The sequence below is a fragment of the Mastomys coucha genome, unplaced genomic scaffold (assembly GCF_008632895.1).
Source record: "Mastomys coucha isolate ucsf_1 unplaced genomic scaffold, UCSF_Mcou_1 pScaffold9, whole genome shotgun sequence".
NCBI classification, from domain to species: domain Eukaryota; kingdom Metazoa; phylum Chordata; class Mammalia; order Rodentia; family Muridae; genus Mastomys; species Mastomys coucha.
Genome location: NW_022196915.1, coordinates 40,945,924 through 40,962,153, shown reverse-complemented (window position 1 = coordinate 40,962,153; position 16,230 = coordinate 40,945,924). Strand labels below are relative to the sequence as shown.

The window sequence follows — 16,230 nt, the reverse complement described above, 5'->3', positions numbered from 1 at the left end:
GGCCTTGCCCCAACTGGACCCCCATCCTTCCCGGAGTTAGGGAAGTGCCTGGAGTGGGAAATCCAGTGAGTGAGCAGGATATGAGCTGTGCTGAGCCAGTTCCTAGGCCCATCTGGTCCCTGAGTCAGTGAGCTACTTCAGGCACTCAGAGGATGCCCTTCCGACATCCATTACAGTACCGCCTTTTCTGTCTGCTTGCTCTCCAGTCATTTTCTACCCAGGTGTTTGTTTTCAGACAGCGTCTCATGTAACCGAAGCTGGTATTTCTGATCTTCCTGTTTCCATCTCCTGAATGCTAGGGTTATGGATGTATGTCACAATGCCTGGTTTTATGTGGTGCTGGAATCAAGCTCAGGTCTTGCACATGGTTGGCAAGTCCTCTACCAACTGAGGTACACCCCAGACACAGACCTGGGTCTTTGTGAAGCACTTCTGTCTTTTAAGCCACAAAGGACACAGTGACTAGGGATAAGTTGTTTAGGGGGACCTGGCCTCAGCAAGGATGCAGAGTGAGCTGCCCCCTGGGGATGTAATGACAGTCCTGCTGTGGAGCACCAGGACTAGTGGCAAGGGAGCACGGAGGGGGCTGAGCCTGGCTTTGGAAAGGCAGGCTTGGAAGGAACTAAGCCATTGGCACCAGACCAGCATGGAAAGTATGTGTATGAGCTCACTGGGAAGCTGGTTTCTGTCCAGTCAGGCCTGCCTGCCTTCCAGGCCCTGGCTGTTTAGCCCCAGTGCAGTCTGCCACTGGTCTCCCCAAGATTGAGGGGGAAAGGTACTAGGTCCTAAGGGGTAGGGATAAATATAGAAAACTGTTTTCCTAAGGGAGAAATAGACTTAGGTGTGGGATGAGTACAAACCTGGTACAGGAACTATAGGACAATTGTCTGAGCCAAGGCTGGAGTTTTCTGGGGACTTGTGGGAATAGTAGCCATTTCTCTGAAGGCTTTGGTGCCTCCTATTCTTAAAGATTTATTTACTTTATGTATATGAGTACACTGTAGCTGTCAGATACACAAGAGGGGGCAGCAGATCCCATTACAGATGGTTGTGAGCCACCGTGTGGTTGCTGGGATTTGAACTCAGGTCCTCTGGAAGAGCAGTCAGTGCTCTTAACCACTGAGCCATCTCTCCAGCCCCTGGTGCCTTCTATTCTTGTCAAGGTGATCACCAACACCCCCTGCTGCTATTGTAAGCAAGCACCTCCAGCCCCTCCAGTTTCTGAATCATTGCGACCTTCACTTCCTTCCTTCTGAACACTTGCTCCTACCCCTGAGAAGCAAAGGATTAGGCTGCAAATTGGCTTTCCTTTCTGGGGAACCTCTCCCATGCCCCATCCTCCCCACTCTGGTTGCCTTCCCTGATCTGCTGCATAGTCCAGCAAGCAAACATAGACATACTGACAGTTCCCCAGAGCAAACCAGCTGCGTGGGGCTACACTGGAAGAGATGCCCAAGGAACCTTGTCGGAATCTGCTTCCATAGAACAACCACTCAGTTTCATTTGGGTCTTAGTTTTGTTTTACAGTGCTGAGGATCGAATTCAGTACTGCTCATGTTAGGCAAATGTTCTAGCCCCGTGCCGTGTCCTTAGTTCCTGATATGGGGCTTAGTCAAACTGAGACCTTGAGCTGTTGCTCTGTATAGTGAAGGCCTCAGCGGTTGCTATTCTCCAGCCTACAGCAAGGGCAAGGAGCAAAGGGGAGAGGGAGCTGGGAAGACTGTTCGATGGGATAAAGGCATTGAGAATGGGCAGGGAAGGACCAGCAGGGCTATCCAGATTGTAATGTGTGGAGATGTCTCTCTGACATATTCTCTTTCAGAGAGTGCAGTTCCTCTTAGGCCATCCCTTCCCTGGCCTGCCTGGCTGGTAGCCCAAGAGGCTTTGGACCTGCTGCTATTAGGATCCCTGGAAAGGGAGAGTGCAGCATAGAGAGGCCCCTCACCCCACAGGGTGTGTTGGTGGGCAAACTGCTGCTCCTTCTTGGCCCTTGCTCCCACTCGGGTATCTTCTTAGCCCAGTGTTCTCGGGGCAACCCAAACCTCCTCACATATTCCAACTGGCTCCTTCTGGCTGCCCCAACTCACGAGTGTTGCTTTCGAATAAAGGAACTTGGAACCATAGAAACTGGGTCAGGCCCAGCAGACAAATCGGCCAGGCCAGGCCAGTGAAAACAGTTTGCAGGTCCTTGGGAGCCAGAGGGCCCTCTGCCTCCTGTCATCCTATCCTGACATGGTGGCTCACTCAAGTGGGAGCTTATGACCACGAAGGACCTTCCAAGGTCCCAGGGTGGGGTGAGCAGGCTCAAGTACATCATCAGCATCAGATATTCGACCTCCACCCCACAGTCCAGTCTGCGCAGAATCGATCCTCCAGCTCACCTCCCTTTGTCTCCAGTTCTGCATTCCCATTTCTCCCGTTGGCTTCAGAGAGCATCTTGTGATTCCAGAACCCCAGCCAAACAATTTCCTCGTGATGGGGAAACCGCACTCCTTCCCTAGGCTCCCCCTCCTCTTCCCTCTGGCAATACCCCCTCCTGGGCTCTTCCACTGGCTCCAGCTGTGTTTTGCAGAATTCCCTCTGGATAACATCTGTAATTGCCTCCAGATGTGGACCACAAAAAACACAAAGGGGCCATTAGCTCATCTTTTACTTTTTTTTTTTTTTTTTTTTGTCACATGCTCAGGCTTGATTACCCCTAGATGCCCCTGACTTCCCCAGGGACACCTCAGTGCCAATTCTTTTTGGTGAGGGTGGCGGTGGAGGCTGTGCCTAACTTCACTGAGACACACAGGCCCTGGCAAACAGCTGTTGGCAGCAGAGGCACAGGTGACCAGGCATAGGGTCAGGGTTGCTGGCTGGCAGGAAAGGTAGGGTACCCCATCTGCCAAAATAATCATACCAACGACCCTGCAGAGCAGCTGGAGGGAAGAGGGCATAGGTGGAGCCAGGCTCTGGAAGGCAGGCTGTGGAGGACCTGGGCAGGAGCCCAGGGAAGACTGGGCAGAGGCAGGAAGGGAAGGCGGGAGAAGGGGGCTGCTCTCCTCCAGCTGAGCTGACTCAGCAGCTGGACTGACCCCTCCCTTCAGGCTGGTTTTGGAGGAAGGGAGGGTCAACAGCCTGGGAACCCTGTGTAGGGCAGCAGTTTCTATGGAAAATGGAAACAAAGCCTTGCTATTCTACCCTTCCAACCTGAGGGTCCTGGCTCTTCTGGGCGATTGAGAAACATTGTTGTGCCAGGGAGAGGACACTCCTAGGAGCATAGACTACGGAGAAACCTCTTTTTTTTTTTTTCTTCCCTAGTCTCCTGATCCAACAGCAGAGTCTCAGGCCTATAAGAACCACCACCTCCCTGCCACCCCTCTCACCCCTTTTGAGGCAGGGTCTTACTGTGTAGCCCCAGCTAGCTTAGATCCTACTCAGGTAGACCAGGCTAGCCTTGAACTCCTAGAAATATGCTTGCCCCTGTCTTCAGAGAGTAAAGAAGTATGCCACTATGTCCAGACTTAACAGAACCTTCTTAGGTCCTGGGGCCTGTCACTGAACTTCACACTAATGTGATCATGGGAATACCCTTGCTGCAGGGACAGATTTATGAGGAAACGCAAATGTGGCGTGATCACACGGCAGAATAATGCAATTTAGGAAGATTTTCCGAATGGTCTCAGCTTGACCACTTCCTCCTATTCTGGCAGTCTTGGTTCTTGAAGGTAGCCTTTTAAGGCTTTTGAGAGGAGGAAGCTGGGTTCTTCCAGTCATTCCTCAACCTCCAGTAGGGTATGGCTTGTTCCCCAACTGCAAGTCTTAAATTCTATCAGTCTAAGAATAAATATTTATGACAAACACTAGAACCTGCTTCATGGGAAATGCTGTTCTCAATGTCTGCTCTTCCTAGCCCTGCTGGCCACACCGCATCCACCCCTACACCAAGCTATAGTCACACAAAGAATGTGAAACACAGTTTATTCTTCGTGGAAAGGTTGAACAAGGTCAAAAAAATGTCCTTAGAGAGCACTGACCCAGCCCCGCCCTGCAGGTTTCTGGGGTCAGTCGCCTCAGCCCCCCTCCACCCCCCACCCCTCCCCATGCCCGTTGTTAACAAAAAGGAACGATTTGAATGGCACTCATATATAATAATTATAATAAAAATATACATTAAACAAAACAAAAAAAAAACCAAACAAGACAGAAATTTAGCTGGGCTTCCAGCACCGTTCACCCCATCCCCAAACCCCACCCAGACAATTTCTCTTCTCTCCTCTCCCTCCACAGGGTCTCACCCTCCCAAGTCCCCAGTACCATGACCACCTTCAGTGGCTGAAGGAGACTTCAAATGGGTCAACTGGGTAGGGAAGAGGAAGGGCAGGACATAGGTAAAATGGGCTGAGGAGTGCCTGCATCAGGAAAGGGAGGCCCACCCTACCCAAGAGCACCCAGACACCTTCCTCACTAGGGCAGTGAGGAAGGCCGAGCAAGTCCAGGCTGCTGACAGCATCCTCTGGTCTCCATTGAGTCCCTGTATGCACGCTCTTTATACTCCCGTTATCAATTCTTACCCTTGCCTTCTACACTGTTAGTGAGCAAGGGGACCAAAAGTGGCCAGTGTGGCTTCCTTAAGACCCTTTCTGAGACATCCAATAAGATGTGCCCACTCCTGGGGACCAGTGTCCCGTGTATGTACTGCAGTCTTTTCAGACTCCCAGGCATACACTGCCACCACCACACTTCATGTCCTGCCCCCTCTCTGACTGTTGTCGTTGGGTCCCAGCCCCAGCTACTTGCATTTGAACAAGGTCTTTTTCTGCTATGAGCTGTGAGGCTCATCCTTCATGCTTCAGATCCTGGTGTCTCCCCCTGGACCTCACTCCACTTGGGACCATTCCCTCAGCTCTTCCAACCTTGAACTTGACATCCAAGGCTAACATTCAGGGGTCAGGGGTCAGGTTTGCCAAGGTTTTCCTCAGACCCATTTAGTCCTTAATGGCTCAGGCTCCTTTGGAAGTTCTCCAGGCTGGGTTGGATAGAGGCAGATCTTTGTGGAGAGGAACTTGGCTGTCCAAGCCACCAAGACTCTCTGTGAGCTTTTCTTTCTCTTTCTTTCTTTCTTTCTTTCTTTCTTTTTTTTTTTTTTTTTTTTTTTTTTTGTAAATCAAAGTCTTTAAGGGTAACTGAACAATCTTTCCACCTCCAAATGTACACTCTTAAGATTCCTTCTAGTCAGAGTGGTGGGAGGCAGCCAACTGGGTACACTTGGTATGTATAGGGCTCATATGCCCAGAGCCCCCTGAGGTCAGAGTTCAGAGATTTAAGGTATGTAGTTAGGGGGATGGAAAGGAAGCAGATGACCCCATTTGGCCTTTGCCTGTAAGGTCAGAGGGTCTTGCCTTCAAGTGCAGAGCCTTGAGAACATTCAAATAGGGCTGGACACACACCAAGCTGTGAGGTTCCCTTGAGGGCCAGAGGCCGATCGTCTTCTGCTCAGCCCTCAAGGGACCCACCTATGGATGAAGCAATGCTGGGGTGAGGGTGGGAGAGGCCAATTAGGGACCAAGAAGGGAGGCTGGAGGGAGGGAGCCCAGAATGGGTGAGAGCAGCCCACCTACCACCACCTGCTGCCACTGGCCTTCAGAGGCAAAGTCCTTGTGGTAGAAGCGGGTGGGCCAGTGGTGGGGGTCAGACCTTGTCCAGCAGTGAACGCTGGCAGTAAAGCAGTCGCTTGGGTGTCCCATGGCGTCTGAAGAAGAAGACAGCGAGGCCCACGGCCAGTACCAGGAGCAGCAGCAGCACCGGCAGGACCACAGCAGCTGCACTCACAGCTCCACTGCCCTCCTCATCCACCTCAATGATGATCACCTCAGTCTCCTCCTCGGTGCCCTCATCGGGCCGGCCCCCCGAAGGGCAGCCCATCCAGTCCCGCAGAGCTGACTTGGGGTACCCTGGCTCTACCTTCAGCTTCTGGTTGTTGAATTTCCAGTATTTGTTCCCCTTGTAGAAGTAGGTGAAGACTGAAGTCCCCCAAGAACATGGACGAAGAGGACAAGAACCAAGCCGGGGGTGGAGGGGTGGAGGGACGGAGTCCATAAAGGCCCCAGAGAGAGAAGAGAAGAAAGCAGTTAGTGTGATGGCCAGCTATGCTTACCACTCATCCCAGCACCAGCTTGGCAGAGTGGAAAGAGTGAGGGTACTACACATGAAAACACTTGGCTATTTCCTGGCAAACTCCCAGCCCCCACTGCTACATCATCAACGTTTTCCATAAGACCTGCCTTTCGGCTTTTCCTCCGCTCCCCAAGCCTGCCCTTCTCTGTAGTTTCCTTTGCTTCACTCACCTTCATCACTACCCATGAATGACCCTCTGGGAGACTCAGGGATTCCTTCCCAGACTTTGATGTTTTTGGGGTACTCGCTGTCCACTGCCCTGAATTCCTCATTGAAACGGTAGTACCTGGGGGAGGGGAAGGAAACAGGAGTGGTTGGCTACTGGGCATGCGTGCCCTCGGAGGTGATCAGGACAAAGGGTAGCTAGGGTCATGGTTGGGGACAGGGGTTTTGACTAATGAGGGCCTGCAGCTGAAAGAGGCGGAAGGAGGAGGTGGAAGGGAGGAGGGTCCAGGCTGTAAGGAGCCACTAGCAGCCCCTTAATGATAGTGCCTGGTGGCTGGGGTGGAGGCCCAGTGCTAGGGGCAGGAGGCATCAAATGACCAGGTTTGAAATGGTGACCCGGTCACATCCCACTCACACAGCACTAAGAAAAACTGTACTGCTAGGCAACAGTAAAGGATTAGCAAGTTCCCTTTCCAGAGCTGCAACCTTGGGAGGCGGGGCTTTCTTCAGGAGGCGGGGCTTTCTTCAGGAGGCGGGGCTTTCTTCAGAATCTAGGGATGGGGTTATTTGGGGTGGCGGTGGTAGTAGTTTCTGAGTAGGGAGGCTTGAAGTCTTACTTATTGCCCCGGAAGAAGTAAGTCTTCCCGTTGGGCATCCAGAAGAGAGCTGCATCGATCTTGTCCGTGGGCAGCCCCCGGCCCAGCTCCTTAATGTGCTTGGGGTATCCGGGTTCCAGGGAGGCTTCGTCAAACACCCAATGCTTATCTCCTGGGGTAAGAAAGAAGGGACGAATCTGAGTCCAACTGGATGGCGAGGTCTTTGGGAGCGAAGCAGAATCCGCTCATCCAGGGAGACCCTTCCAATCGAGCTCAGGACTAGGAAATGCCTGCCTACCTTTGAAGAAGACAAATTTGCCGTCCTTCCTCTCATAGGCAGTGTTGATGGAGGCAGGCAGGCCCCTCCAGAACTGGCCAATGGGCATTGGGTATCCGTCCATCACTTGGTTATTCCTCACCCGCCAGAACCATCGCTCCTAGAAACCAGGAAAGGTGAGGGAGAACACATTATGTCTTATACCTTAGTCTTCCTCATTCCCCAAAGCTCCCCCTACTGCCCTCGGTTCTGTGGATTTAGTTTTCGATTATTTCCATTCATCTTCCTCGCCGTGAATCCTTCTGTTCCCTCAAACAATCCCACTTCTTCTCTTCCTCTCACCTTGAAGACAAACATCTCTCCTCGGAGCATGGCCACGGTATCAAAGTTCCCATCACAGATGTTGGGCCCATAGGTGGGGTTTTTGGGCTTATCTGGGACAGAGGGCCAAGAGGTAGTTCTGGGTTGAGGGGGCATCTTTGTGGGTGACCCTGACTTGCTTCCTGAGGAAGAGAACGATAGGAGGTACTTCAGACTTTGGAGCAGAGAGGATGGAAGGACAGACAGATAAGCAGACAACACCCTTGGAAAGTGTGAAGAGGGAGGTGGTGCTGCAGAGATTAAAGTATGTACTGCTCCTGCAAGAGGGTGGGAGTTTGGTTCCCAGAGCTGACAACAGGGGGCTCACAACCACCTATAACCCTAGTTCTAGGAAGTCAGGTACCTCTGGTCTCTGTGGACACACACACACACACTCACACACACACACACCCTAATAAGAATATTAAAAAAAAAACAAGCCAGTGAAAACAGGCTTTAGAGAAGAATGAAGTAGTCTGCTTAGGTGTGTCCAACAAAAAGCTTAGGGACTGGAGATATGGCTCCCTGATTAGGAGCACCTGCAGATCCTAAAGATGACCCAAGAACTCACATGGCAATTTCAGGAGATCCAGTGCCCTCTTTGGGACTCCACAGGTACCAGGCATGCAGGTGGTGCATATACATATATAGAAGCTCATGTATATATATGTATATATATGTACATATGTACTTAAATATGTAAAACAAAAATGCTTTTAAAAAGTGGTAGCTAATAGAGACAATGAAAAGCAGTGTGTGTGTGTGTGTGTGTGTGTGTGTGTAAAGACTTCACAGCGTGATGTAGGGAAAATATAGACAAGAGGCCAAGAGGGGACAAGTATAGAGATGGAGGAGCAGGAATGGAGAGGGGTAACTTGCCATAAAGTTGCTGGATGCCACGGCGATCATCATCAGGCAACACGAAGTTCTCTGTGTCCATCCACTGGTAAAAGGGGGCCATGATGGCGGAGGGATCGTTGGAATGTTCCAGGCCTAGGGCATGCCCTAACTCGTGCACAGCCACCAAGAAGATGTCATTCCCTGGAGGAATGGAGATGGTGAGAACTTGGTTAAGCTCCCTGCTTCCCCACCAGAGACTCCAGTTTCACAGATAAGCCTGCTGGTCATGTTTTCCACCTCAAGTGATTAAGTCCTGAAGATCAGCTTCCTGCTTGGTTCAGAAAGCCCAAAGGCGGTCACTACTGTCATCTGGGGTAAGTGGGTTACCTGGGGCAGGATTCCAATCCCAAGAAAACCTACAGTGTAGAACTCAGTTTCTCCTAGAAGCTAGGCATCATATTTGCCTGGGAAAGTGGGTGAGAAGGGGAAGCTTTTAAATCTGTGATTGGCTAGTCAGTCAGGTTGTAATGGCAGACCAAATATCCAGAAATAAACAGCTTAGAATAAGAGTCCTGCGCGCTCATACTAGGTTGTATGGCTAATAACTTAGCTGTTGCTGTTTTGTTGTTGTTGTTGTTTTGAGATAGTGTTTTGTTATACAATCTAGGCAGGCCTCAAACTCACAATCCTCCTGCCTCAACACTTAGATTTATTTTTTTTTAATTTTATTGATTTATGAGACTGGGTCTCACTATGTAGCCCAGGCTGGCCCAGAACTTACTACATAGAGCAGGCTGTCCACTACACCCTGCTAGCTTAGACTTTGGAAGGAGAACCCTCTATATACAAGTGACTGCAGACTCTGCACGAGGTAGAACCCAGGGTTCCCTTACTTACCATTTAGATCCTCATTTTGGACAGTCCAGGGCTCAGCAGAATCAAAGTGGGTATCTCCTCCAATATTGGGGCCTGGGAAATAGGCATGAGCCAGGAAGCCTCCTTCACCATCAAAGGGTGTACTGTCGCCGTGGAAACCCTCAGCAAACAAGATCATGATGTCTGCCTGCTTCTCATGACCCTCCCGGATGTAGGCATAGGGCACTTCTCGGAAGCGCAGTGGCGTGGCACTCTCCCATACTCGGAAGGCCTTCCGAATAGCCTCGAATGTGGCATACTCGCCCACCTTGGGGGTGTAATTCTGGATGCTACATCCAGATATGAGGGTAGAGAAGGAAAATGTTAGGATAAAGGAGGCAAAGTTCCCTCTCTTATCTCAGACAGAACTGCCCACCCACCTTGCCAGACCTGTTTCCCTGCTATTGCATATACATATCTCCAGCCCAGGGGACTAAAGGCTTAGGGGACCTTCAGGCTTGGAGTGTTGCCACTAGAGTGCATGCTCTCCAAAATGGCTGCCCTTCTCTGCAAGATTAGAGAGCTATTTTCCTAGGAATTAGAGCCACTCCCTAGGAATGGACAGTACCACAGGCTACCTTTGACTCAACATAATACAACTAACAGGGAGGGGTACTGTATGTGAGAAACATCTCTAGGCTGGGGCACTCACCAGAAAGTGATCTCATTATGCTGCCACTTGAGGCCCTGAATGGCGTAGCGCTTCCTCCGAACATTGGCCTTGATCTCAGTCCCAAACTTATCTGGAACACCACAGCGAGGGCGCCTCATGGCCCTGGGTTGGAAACAACGGGGTCAATGTAGTATATAAAATAAAACCATCTCCAAGGGGACAGAGTGTTGTGCTGTAGTTGACCCAGGGTCTTGGCCTCTCTGGTAGAGGCTTTGTGTGTGCCAGTGTAGGGGAAGGCCAAGTCCTGAGGTGAAAAGGAGAGGGCATGTTCAAGTGGAAGCATGTCTGGTATTCAGTATGGTCAGTGGAGGCCAGGAACTTACATCATCGTAGCCAAATCAGCCTTGCCTGTCACTTGTAAACCATAGAACTTTTGCATGGCGGCAATGGCAGCTGAGAGTGACTGGGGTGAGCGTTGTGTGTGGGTACGCAGGTCCCCTGGAGGTAGGTAGCCATACTGCTGCAGCCAGGCCTGTAGGGAGAGGGGTGTGGCTTAGAGAACTTCTGCTTGGTGCAGGGGGTCCACATGCCTCTCCACAAGGTCTGGCAGATGTCCTTGACTTCAGTAAAAGAGATGGGCTCTCAATCTGGTTCTGGCAGGAACTCCCAGGCTAACTGCAGGCCTGAGCCTAGACCCCAGGATGGCTTGTCCTCAGGGGTGACAGGGTGCAGACAGATGTAAGGTTGGGAAGCCATTGCTCCTGACCGAGCTCTAGTGCTCTTGGAAATAAGAGTATTTAGAAAGTTGAGAAGAGTTTTTAGCATATTTTTAGTTTGTCTGTACATGTATGTGGAGGCCAGAGGTCAATCTCTGGTGCGTTCCTTGGGAGCTGTGGTTCAGCTATTAGGCCAGGCTGGATGGCCAGCAAGATTCAGGGATTGTTCTGCCTCTGCCTCTCTAGCACTGACATTACAAATGTGTCACCACTACCTCTTTATACACACACACACACACACACACACACACACACACACACACACACACACATACATGGGTGCTAGGGTTCAAATCCAGGCCCTCATTCTTGCAAAGCAAGCATTTTGCCACATCTTAAAATGTCTTCTTAGAGCTGGCATTTTCTCTAGCACTTTTCTCCTCTGTGTCAGCTTTTGAAAATATGGCATGTCCCATTTGAAAATAGGTTATGCCCATGGTAGGCAGAACGGTATAGTGGGGGTGAGGGAGCCTGAACAGGGTGGGGAAGTTTCTGGGACAGAAAGTACCACACTTCTAGGACCCTCACAGCAGAAATATTTTTAAGGAGGGCAGAAAATGAGTCAGGGGTAAGGCTCAATGGTGATGGGGAAGCTGGACTCCTCAGGGTGGTAGCTAATCAGCCATAACCCTAAACAAATACTCTACGACCTAGGAATCTAGGCTTGGAGAGCCAAGCAAACCATGTTACATGGAGACAATGAGGATGCCTGGATTCTTTTTGGGAGACATGACTCTGACAGCTCTGGTTCTATTTCAGTTTTACCCTTCTTAAGGAGTCCAGAGGGGGTTTCCCATTGCCTAGAATGAGCATTCGGAAGAGAAATGGTAAAAGCTGCCTGGGAGCCCTCATTGCCTACCTACCCATCCATCCATCGTTAGGATGGATCTATGGATCCACATGATGCTTTCCCCCTGCAGACTTAGGCACTGGTGGTGGAGCAATGCTCGTGTGTGGGGTCTGGGGGTGATTCAGGAGCAGCTGACTTAGGACCTGAGCCCAAAAGGGCAGGAATTGCAACACAGTTCCAGGAAGTGATCCCCTCAAGGCTGACAAGAGTTAGGGCTTGAGTTGTAAACAACCCAGCCATTCCTCAGCCAATAAGGCTGGCCAAACCACCCTAGCATCACCTGCATCTCAGAGCCCTCCTCAAGGGTACAGGATTTTTAACCTCTTGTGTGTCACAGAGGCTTAACAGGGTGTGTAACGCCAGAGCTGTTTCCTCGATCTGAAGACTTGTCCTGACCTGTGCTGTGGCCTGTGCCAAGTATGCAGGAAACTCCCTTTGCCCCAGCCTCACCTGTAGGATCTGACCCCTGCTGGGGTAAAGCTGCTTCAGGCTCGGGGGATAGGTGAGAGTGGGAGTGGCCAGCTTCCCCCACCCACAAGCTGAAAGTCAGGAGGAGTGAATCCAGGTCCTCAACCCTTAGCCAAACTGAGGAAACACTCCTAGAGTATTACGGAGAAGGGAGGCTGGCAGGAGAAACAGGAGTTCTGGATAAATCCCTTTCCTATGAGCCTTTCGAGATGCAGGCAAGTCTAAATAAGCACACTTGTAAACCCTGCCCAGGACCCTGCGGAGCAAAATGGATGCTTTGTCAGAAAAAGGACTCCCCGGAAGAGTATCACAAAGCCAGGAAAGAAACCGTCCCCATCATTTTCTCCCTCTCGCGGACTGGGCAAGTTTCTTTCTCCATCTCAGAGCCAAGCAAGAACCACAGACTATGAGACTGGAACCACAGGAGAGGACTCTGGTGTCTGCGGCTGAGTGGGGGAAGGGAAAAGCCCCAGACACACCAACTGGGAGGAGAAGGCTGTCCTGGAGCTAGTGTGGAGCTATGGAGGCTTGGTGAAAGGGACCTAGCTGCCTCAGAACCCCTCTCCCTTCAGCTTGGCCGGAAGACAGAGCAACTCTGGTGGGTGGCAGGATTCAGTTGGCTGGTATTGTCTAGATCAATGACTGCAGGGTATTCCCTATGAGAAAGTCAAGGAAAACCTCCCACTTTTGGAGGCTGAGAGGGTGGGGGCTCTCCAGCTCAACTTCAAGTCTTGGCTCCTGGCCTCTAGGTCTGTCCCGCCCTCCCTCAGCTTTCCCACCCTACTGTGTTCCAGAAGCAAATGGTGGTTCTGGCTCTGGGAAGACCATGACCCACTTAGAGCAGAGCCAGGGTTGCCGCCCCTCCCCTAGGGCACCTACTGGAGGCTGGGGAGGGGAAAAAAAAGTTGGCAGTGGGCAGTTTTCCAGAGGCTCCTTTTGTTAAGCACTCTCTGGGGCTAAGATGGTAGCCTTAGGCCTGGGAAAGGCGCCTCCTCTCTGACAATTGGGTTTGGTTTCCAGTCTCAGGGAGGATTTTACTCTTTCTAGTTTCCATGCACAACTGTGGCCGGACTCCTAGGGCTACACTTGGCCTTTCAGCCCCAGGTCTCTTCAGTGATACAAGCAGCATGTGCCCAGGAGAGGTTCATTCTGAGGGTGCGACCCGGCCTGGGCCCAGAGAAGAGGGAGCCAAATCCAGACCGTATCCTGCATTTTGGGCCCTTCCCAGCCCTTCCCTACCACACCCAGGTCCTCACCAGGCTGAGTGGGTTGGGATGGCCCAAAATAAGAAGCTGATTAAATCCGTCTCCCACCTTCACCCCAAAATAAGAGAGGGAGGGAAAACTTCTTCGGACTACTCCCACGCCGCTTCCTTCAGGACCGGGGTGGGCTATGGTCACGGAAGAGTTGGGGATTGGGGGTTGGGGCGCCAGAGTCAGTCGGGACACTGGAGGGAGACCCAGGCCCGCCCTCAACTAACTCGCCAAGCGACTCCCCCTAGTCTCCCGGCGATCAAGGCAGAAAAACAATTAACAACAACAACAATAATAATAAAAAGGTCTCCCAAGGCGCCGGCAGGGGTGTGGAGGACGAGGGAGGTGGTGGCCAGGCTGAGCCCCGCAGCTCACAAGAAGAGCTTTGTGTGCGCGGAAGTTCGGCCCGCCGCGATCCTCGACGCCAGGGCCGGCGGCCGGCACCGAGGGCGGTCCAGGGGAGGCGGGTACCGCTCGGGCGCCCCCGACGCCCCCACTTGGTACGGATGCGCCCGTGCAGGGCCGCGGGCACCTGAGCGCTGCCAAACTGAAGGAACAACTCGGGGGTGACACCGGCCCGGACGGCGCGGAGTCCAGTGTTTCCGAGGCTCCCGCCTGGTGCCACATTTGCGCGCAGAGCTTGGGAAAGCGAGGCCCGGACCCCGCTGCAGAGTTCTTCCAGGGAAGGGAGGAATGGGAAAGAGCCGGTGGCGGCGGAGGGGGCACAGGCAAAAGTTGGATCGACTTGCAAGTTTGCGGATGAGAGGAGAAAAAGAAAGGCTGGCGCAGCAGAGCCCCCTCCCCCCCGGTCCCCCGAGCCCAGCTCTCTGCCGGGACTGTCCCCTTGGAGACCCCCGGGCTCGCCTACCTGGCGGGCGAAACTCCGGGAAGGGCCGGAGGACCTCACTTACTTCGGGGCTGAAGTTGCTGCCTTGGGCCCAGCCGAGGGAAGCGAGCGCGGTGCCGAGCGTGAGCAGGGGGAGCAGGAGGCTGCGGGAGGGTCGAGGGGCGCGAGACATGGTCCGCGGCGTCGGGGCGCCGGGCGGTGGGGGCTCCGCGGCGGGGCCCACGCCCTGGGGTCGCGCCGCCGCTCTCTCGGGGCGCCTTTGTCTTCTAAAGGAAAGGAATGTAGATTCCTAGAGCGCAGTCGGCTTGGAGGTGAGGGAATTGCTCCTGAAAATGTCTGTTTGCTCTTCTCTTTTCCGTTTTTTGATCTTTCTTCTGCTTAGTCGGCGAACTGAGTTGGAAGCCCTCTCTGCTCTCTTCTTTGGTCCCTCCCTTCTCCCACAGCCTCTCCTCCGCCCCCGCCCCAATGCCCTCCTTTCTCGGTGGGGACGTGGTGTTTTAGCTGGAATCCAATTACAGCCAAGAGCAGGAGAGAAGGAAAAAAAAAGTTGTCTTTTCTGTGGTGCAGGCTGCCATCTGCAGGGGTTGAGGCCACAGCCGACAACTAACTAGGAGCCTGGGTGTCCCAGGGGACGGGATGCGGAAGACTTTCTCTTCCTAAGCATTTTTTGGGTGGCCTGATTCCCGTAGTATTCAGCATGTCTCACTTGAGAGTGTTTAAGTATTTGGAGACCGGATGGCTAAGGATGGTGGAGACATGAAGTCCATGTCTTTGAAGAAGGTTGGGAGAAGGGACATTTACTAACAAGGGGGTTGTATGCTTAGACCCGTGGACAGCCTCCTCCTCTTCTTGCCCCAAACTTAAGACTGTAACAAAAGCCACTGTCCAACAGCGAACACAATTACTTTGAATTTGGGGGCCCACCCCTTTATTAGTGGCTTTTACAATCTGGCTGTTCTATTAAGTGTCAACTGCCTGGGTAGGAAAAGGGTTCAAGGTCACAGGAGTGGGGGAAGCCAGATAAAAGTGATGAAATTTGTTGGAAGAGGAAGGATTGGGAGGTAGGGTTTTGGCGTTTCCTTCAGTCTTTACAGTGGAGACAGTTCCTTCGAGCGCAGCTTCCGTGATGGTTGGGCCGGGAGAACAAAAGGAGAGGCAGGCAGGGGAGAGGGAGGACAGGCTGCGCTGGCACTCAGAGAGGGAGACAGATAAGAGGTTGACGACTAGATCTGGAAAAATACCAAGCAGTGGGACAGAGGCAGGAAAAGTGTGGGAGACAGAAAACTCGACCATCAGCGAAATGTAAGATCCAAGAATTGCATTTGGTCAGCGAGAGGAAGGCAGTGGGGAGAGGGAAGGAAAGCAAGCGAGGGAAGCGGTAAGGGAAGGGGGAGGAATAAGGCCAGGTAGGAAGCTCCAGAGATCCACAACTGCCAGCTTTGTGGTGGAAAGCCGGGAGCCAAACATAGAGCACTGAACTGGGAACAAAGGTCCTTGCCTCCAGAATCCAAGGGAGGGCTCATGATCAATAAAATGAATGGTTGCTAGGTCATGGGCAATGACATTGTGTGTGTGGGTGGGGAAGTACGGACCCTCTTTAGCCCCTGGAATTTAGTCTGATCATAACTCCTTCAGCAGAAGACCTCGAGTTTAATCCTTCCTATATCAGCCCTCCAGTGTGGGTATCTTCTGGACCATGTACCTGGATACTAGCTGCCTGTTAAGAAAGGGACTTCTGGCCAGGCGGTGGTGGGGCACGCCTTGAATCCCAGCACTTGGGAGGCAGAGGCAGGCGGATTTCTGAGTTCCAGGACAGCCAGAGCTATACAGAGAAACCCTGCCTCAAAAAAACAAAACAAAATAAAACAAAGAAAACAGAAAAGAAAAAAAAAAAAAAGAAGAAAGGGACTTCTGCCAGGTGTAGTTGCACATGGCTTTAAATACAGAGGCAGGATCTTTGTGACTGCAAGACAACTTGGTCTACCTGGCCAGTTCCAGGACAGCCAGCACTACTGTAAGACTGTGTCTCAAAAAGGAAAAAGAGGGCTGGTGAGATGGCTCAGCGAGTAAGAGTACTGACTGCTCTTCCGAAGGTCGTGAGATCAAATCCC

At 52.1% G+C, this 16,230-nt stretch overlaps 1 protein-coding gene across 2 annotated transcripts; it reads right to left on the bottom strand.

The window, feature by feature from the left end:
- Positions 1–963: 963 nt before the first annotated feature.
- Positions 964–14,749, bottom strand: Mmp14 (matrix metallopeptidase 14). Of its 2 annotated transcripts, none has more exons than XM_031361543.1 (10): positions 14,184–14,749; positions 10,309–10,457; positions 9,965–10,087; positions 9,295–9,602; positions 8,437–8,598; positions 7,540–7,700; positions 7,219–7,357; positions 6,942–7,092; positions 6,330–6,445; positions 964–2,591 (listed from the first exon to the last, which is right to left on the bottom strand). In XM_031361543.1, the coding sequence occupies exons 1-10, from the start codon at positions 14,289–14,291 to the stop codon at positions 2,323–2,325; spliced, it is 1,686 nt and encodes a 561-aa protein (XP_031217403.1). In that variant the 5' UTR covers positions 14,292–14,749; the 3' UTR covers positions 964–2,322. The 2 variants fall into 2 exon arrangements, with proteins under 2 accessions (XP_031217403.1, XP_031217402.1); XM_031361542.1 differs by lacking the exon at positions 964–2,591 and adding an exon at positions 3,947–6,005 and having other exon boundaries at positions 14,184–14,728.
- Between the last annotated feature and the right edge of the window lie 1,481 nt (positions 14,750–16,230).

Bases quoted from the DNA above. Each gene is read 5' to 3' on its own strand.
- Mmp14 (XM_031361542.1), bottom strand. From the start codon at position 14,291: ATGTCTCGCGCCCCTCGACCCTCCCGCAGCCTCCTGCTCCCCCTGCTC. The intron at 9,603-9,964 runs GTGAGTGCCCCA...ATCTGGATGTAG, and splicing joins CATAATGAGATCACTTTCTG to CATCCAGAATTACACCCCCA. The intron at 8,599-9,294 runs GTAAGTAAGGGA...CCATTCCTCCAG, and splicing joins CCAAAATGAGGATCTAAATG to GGAATGACATCTTCTTGGTG.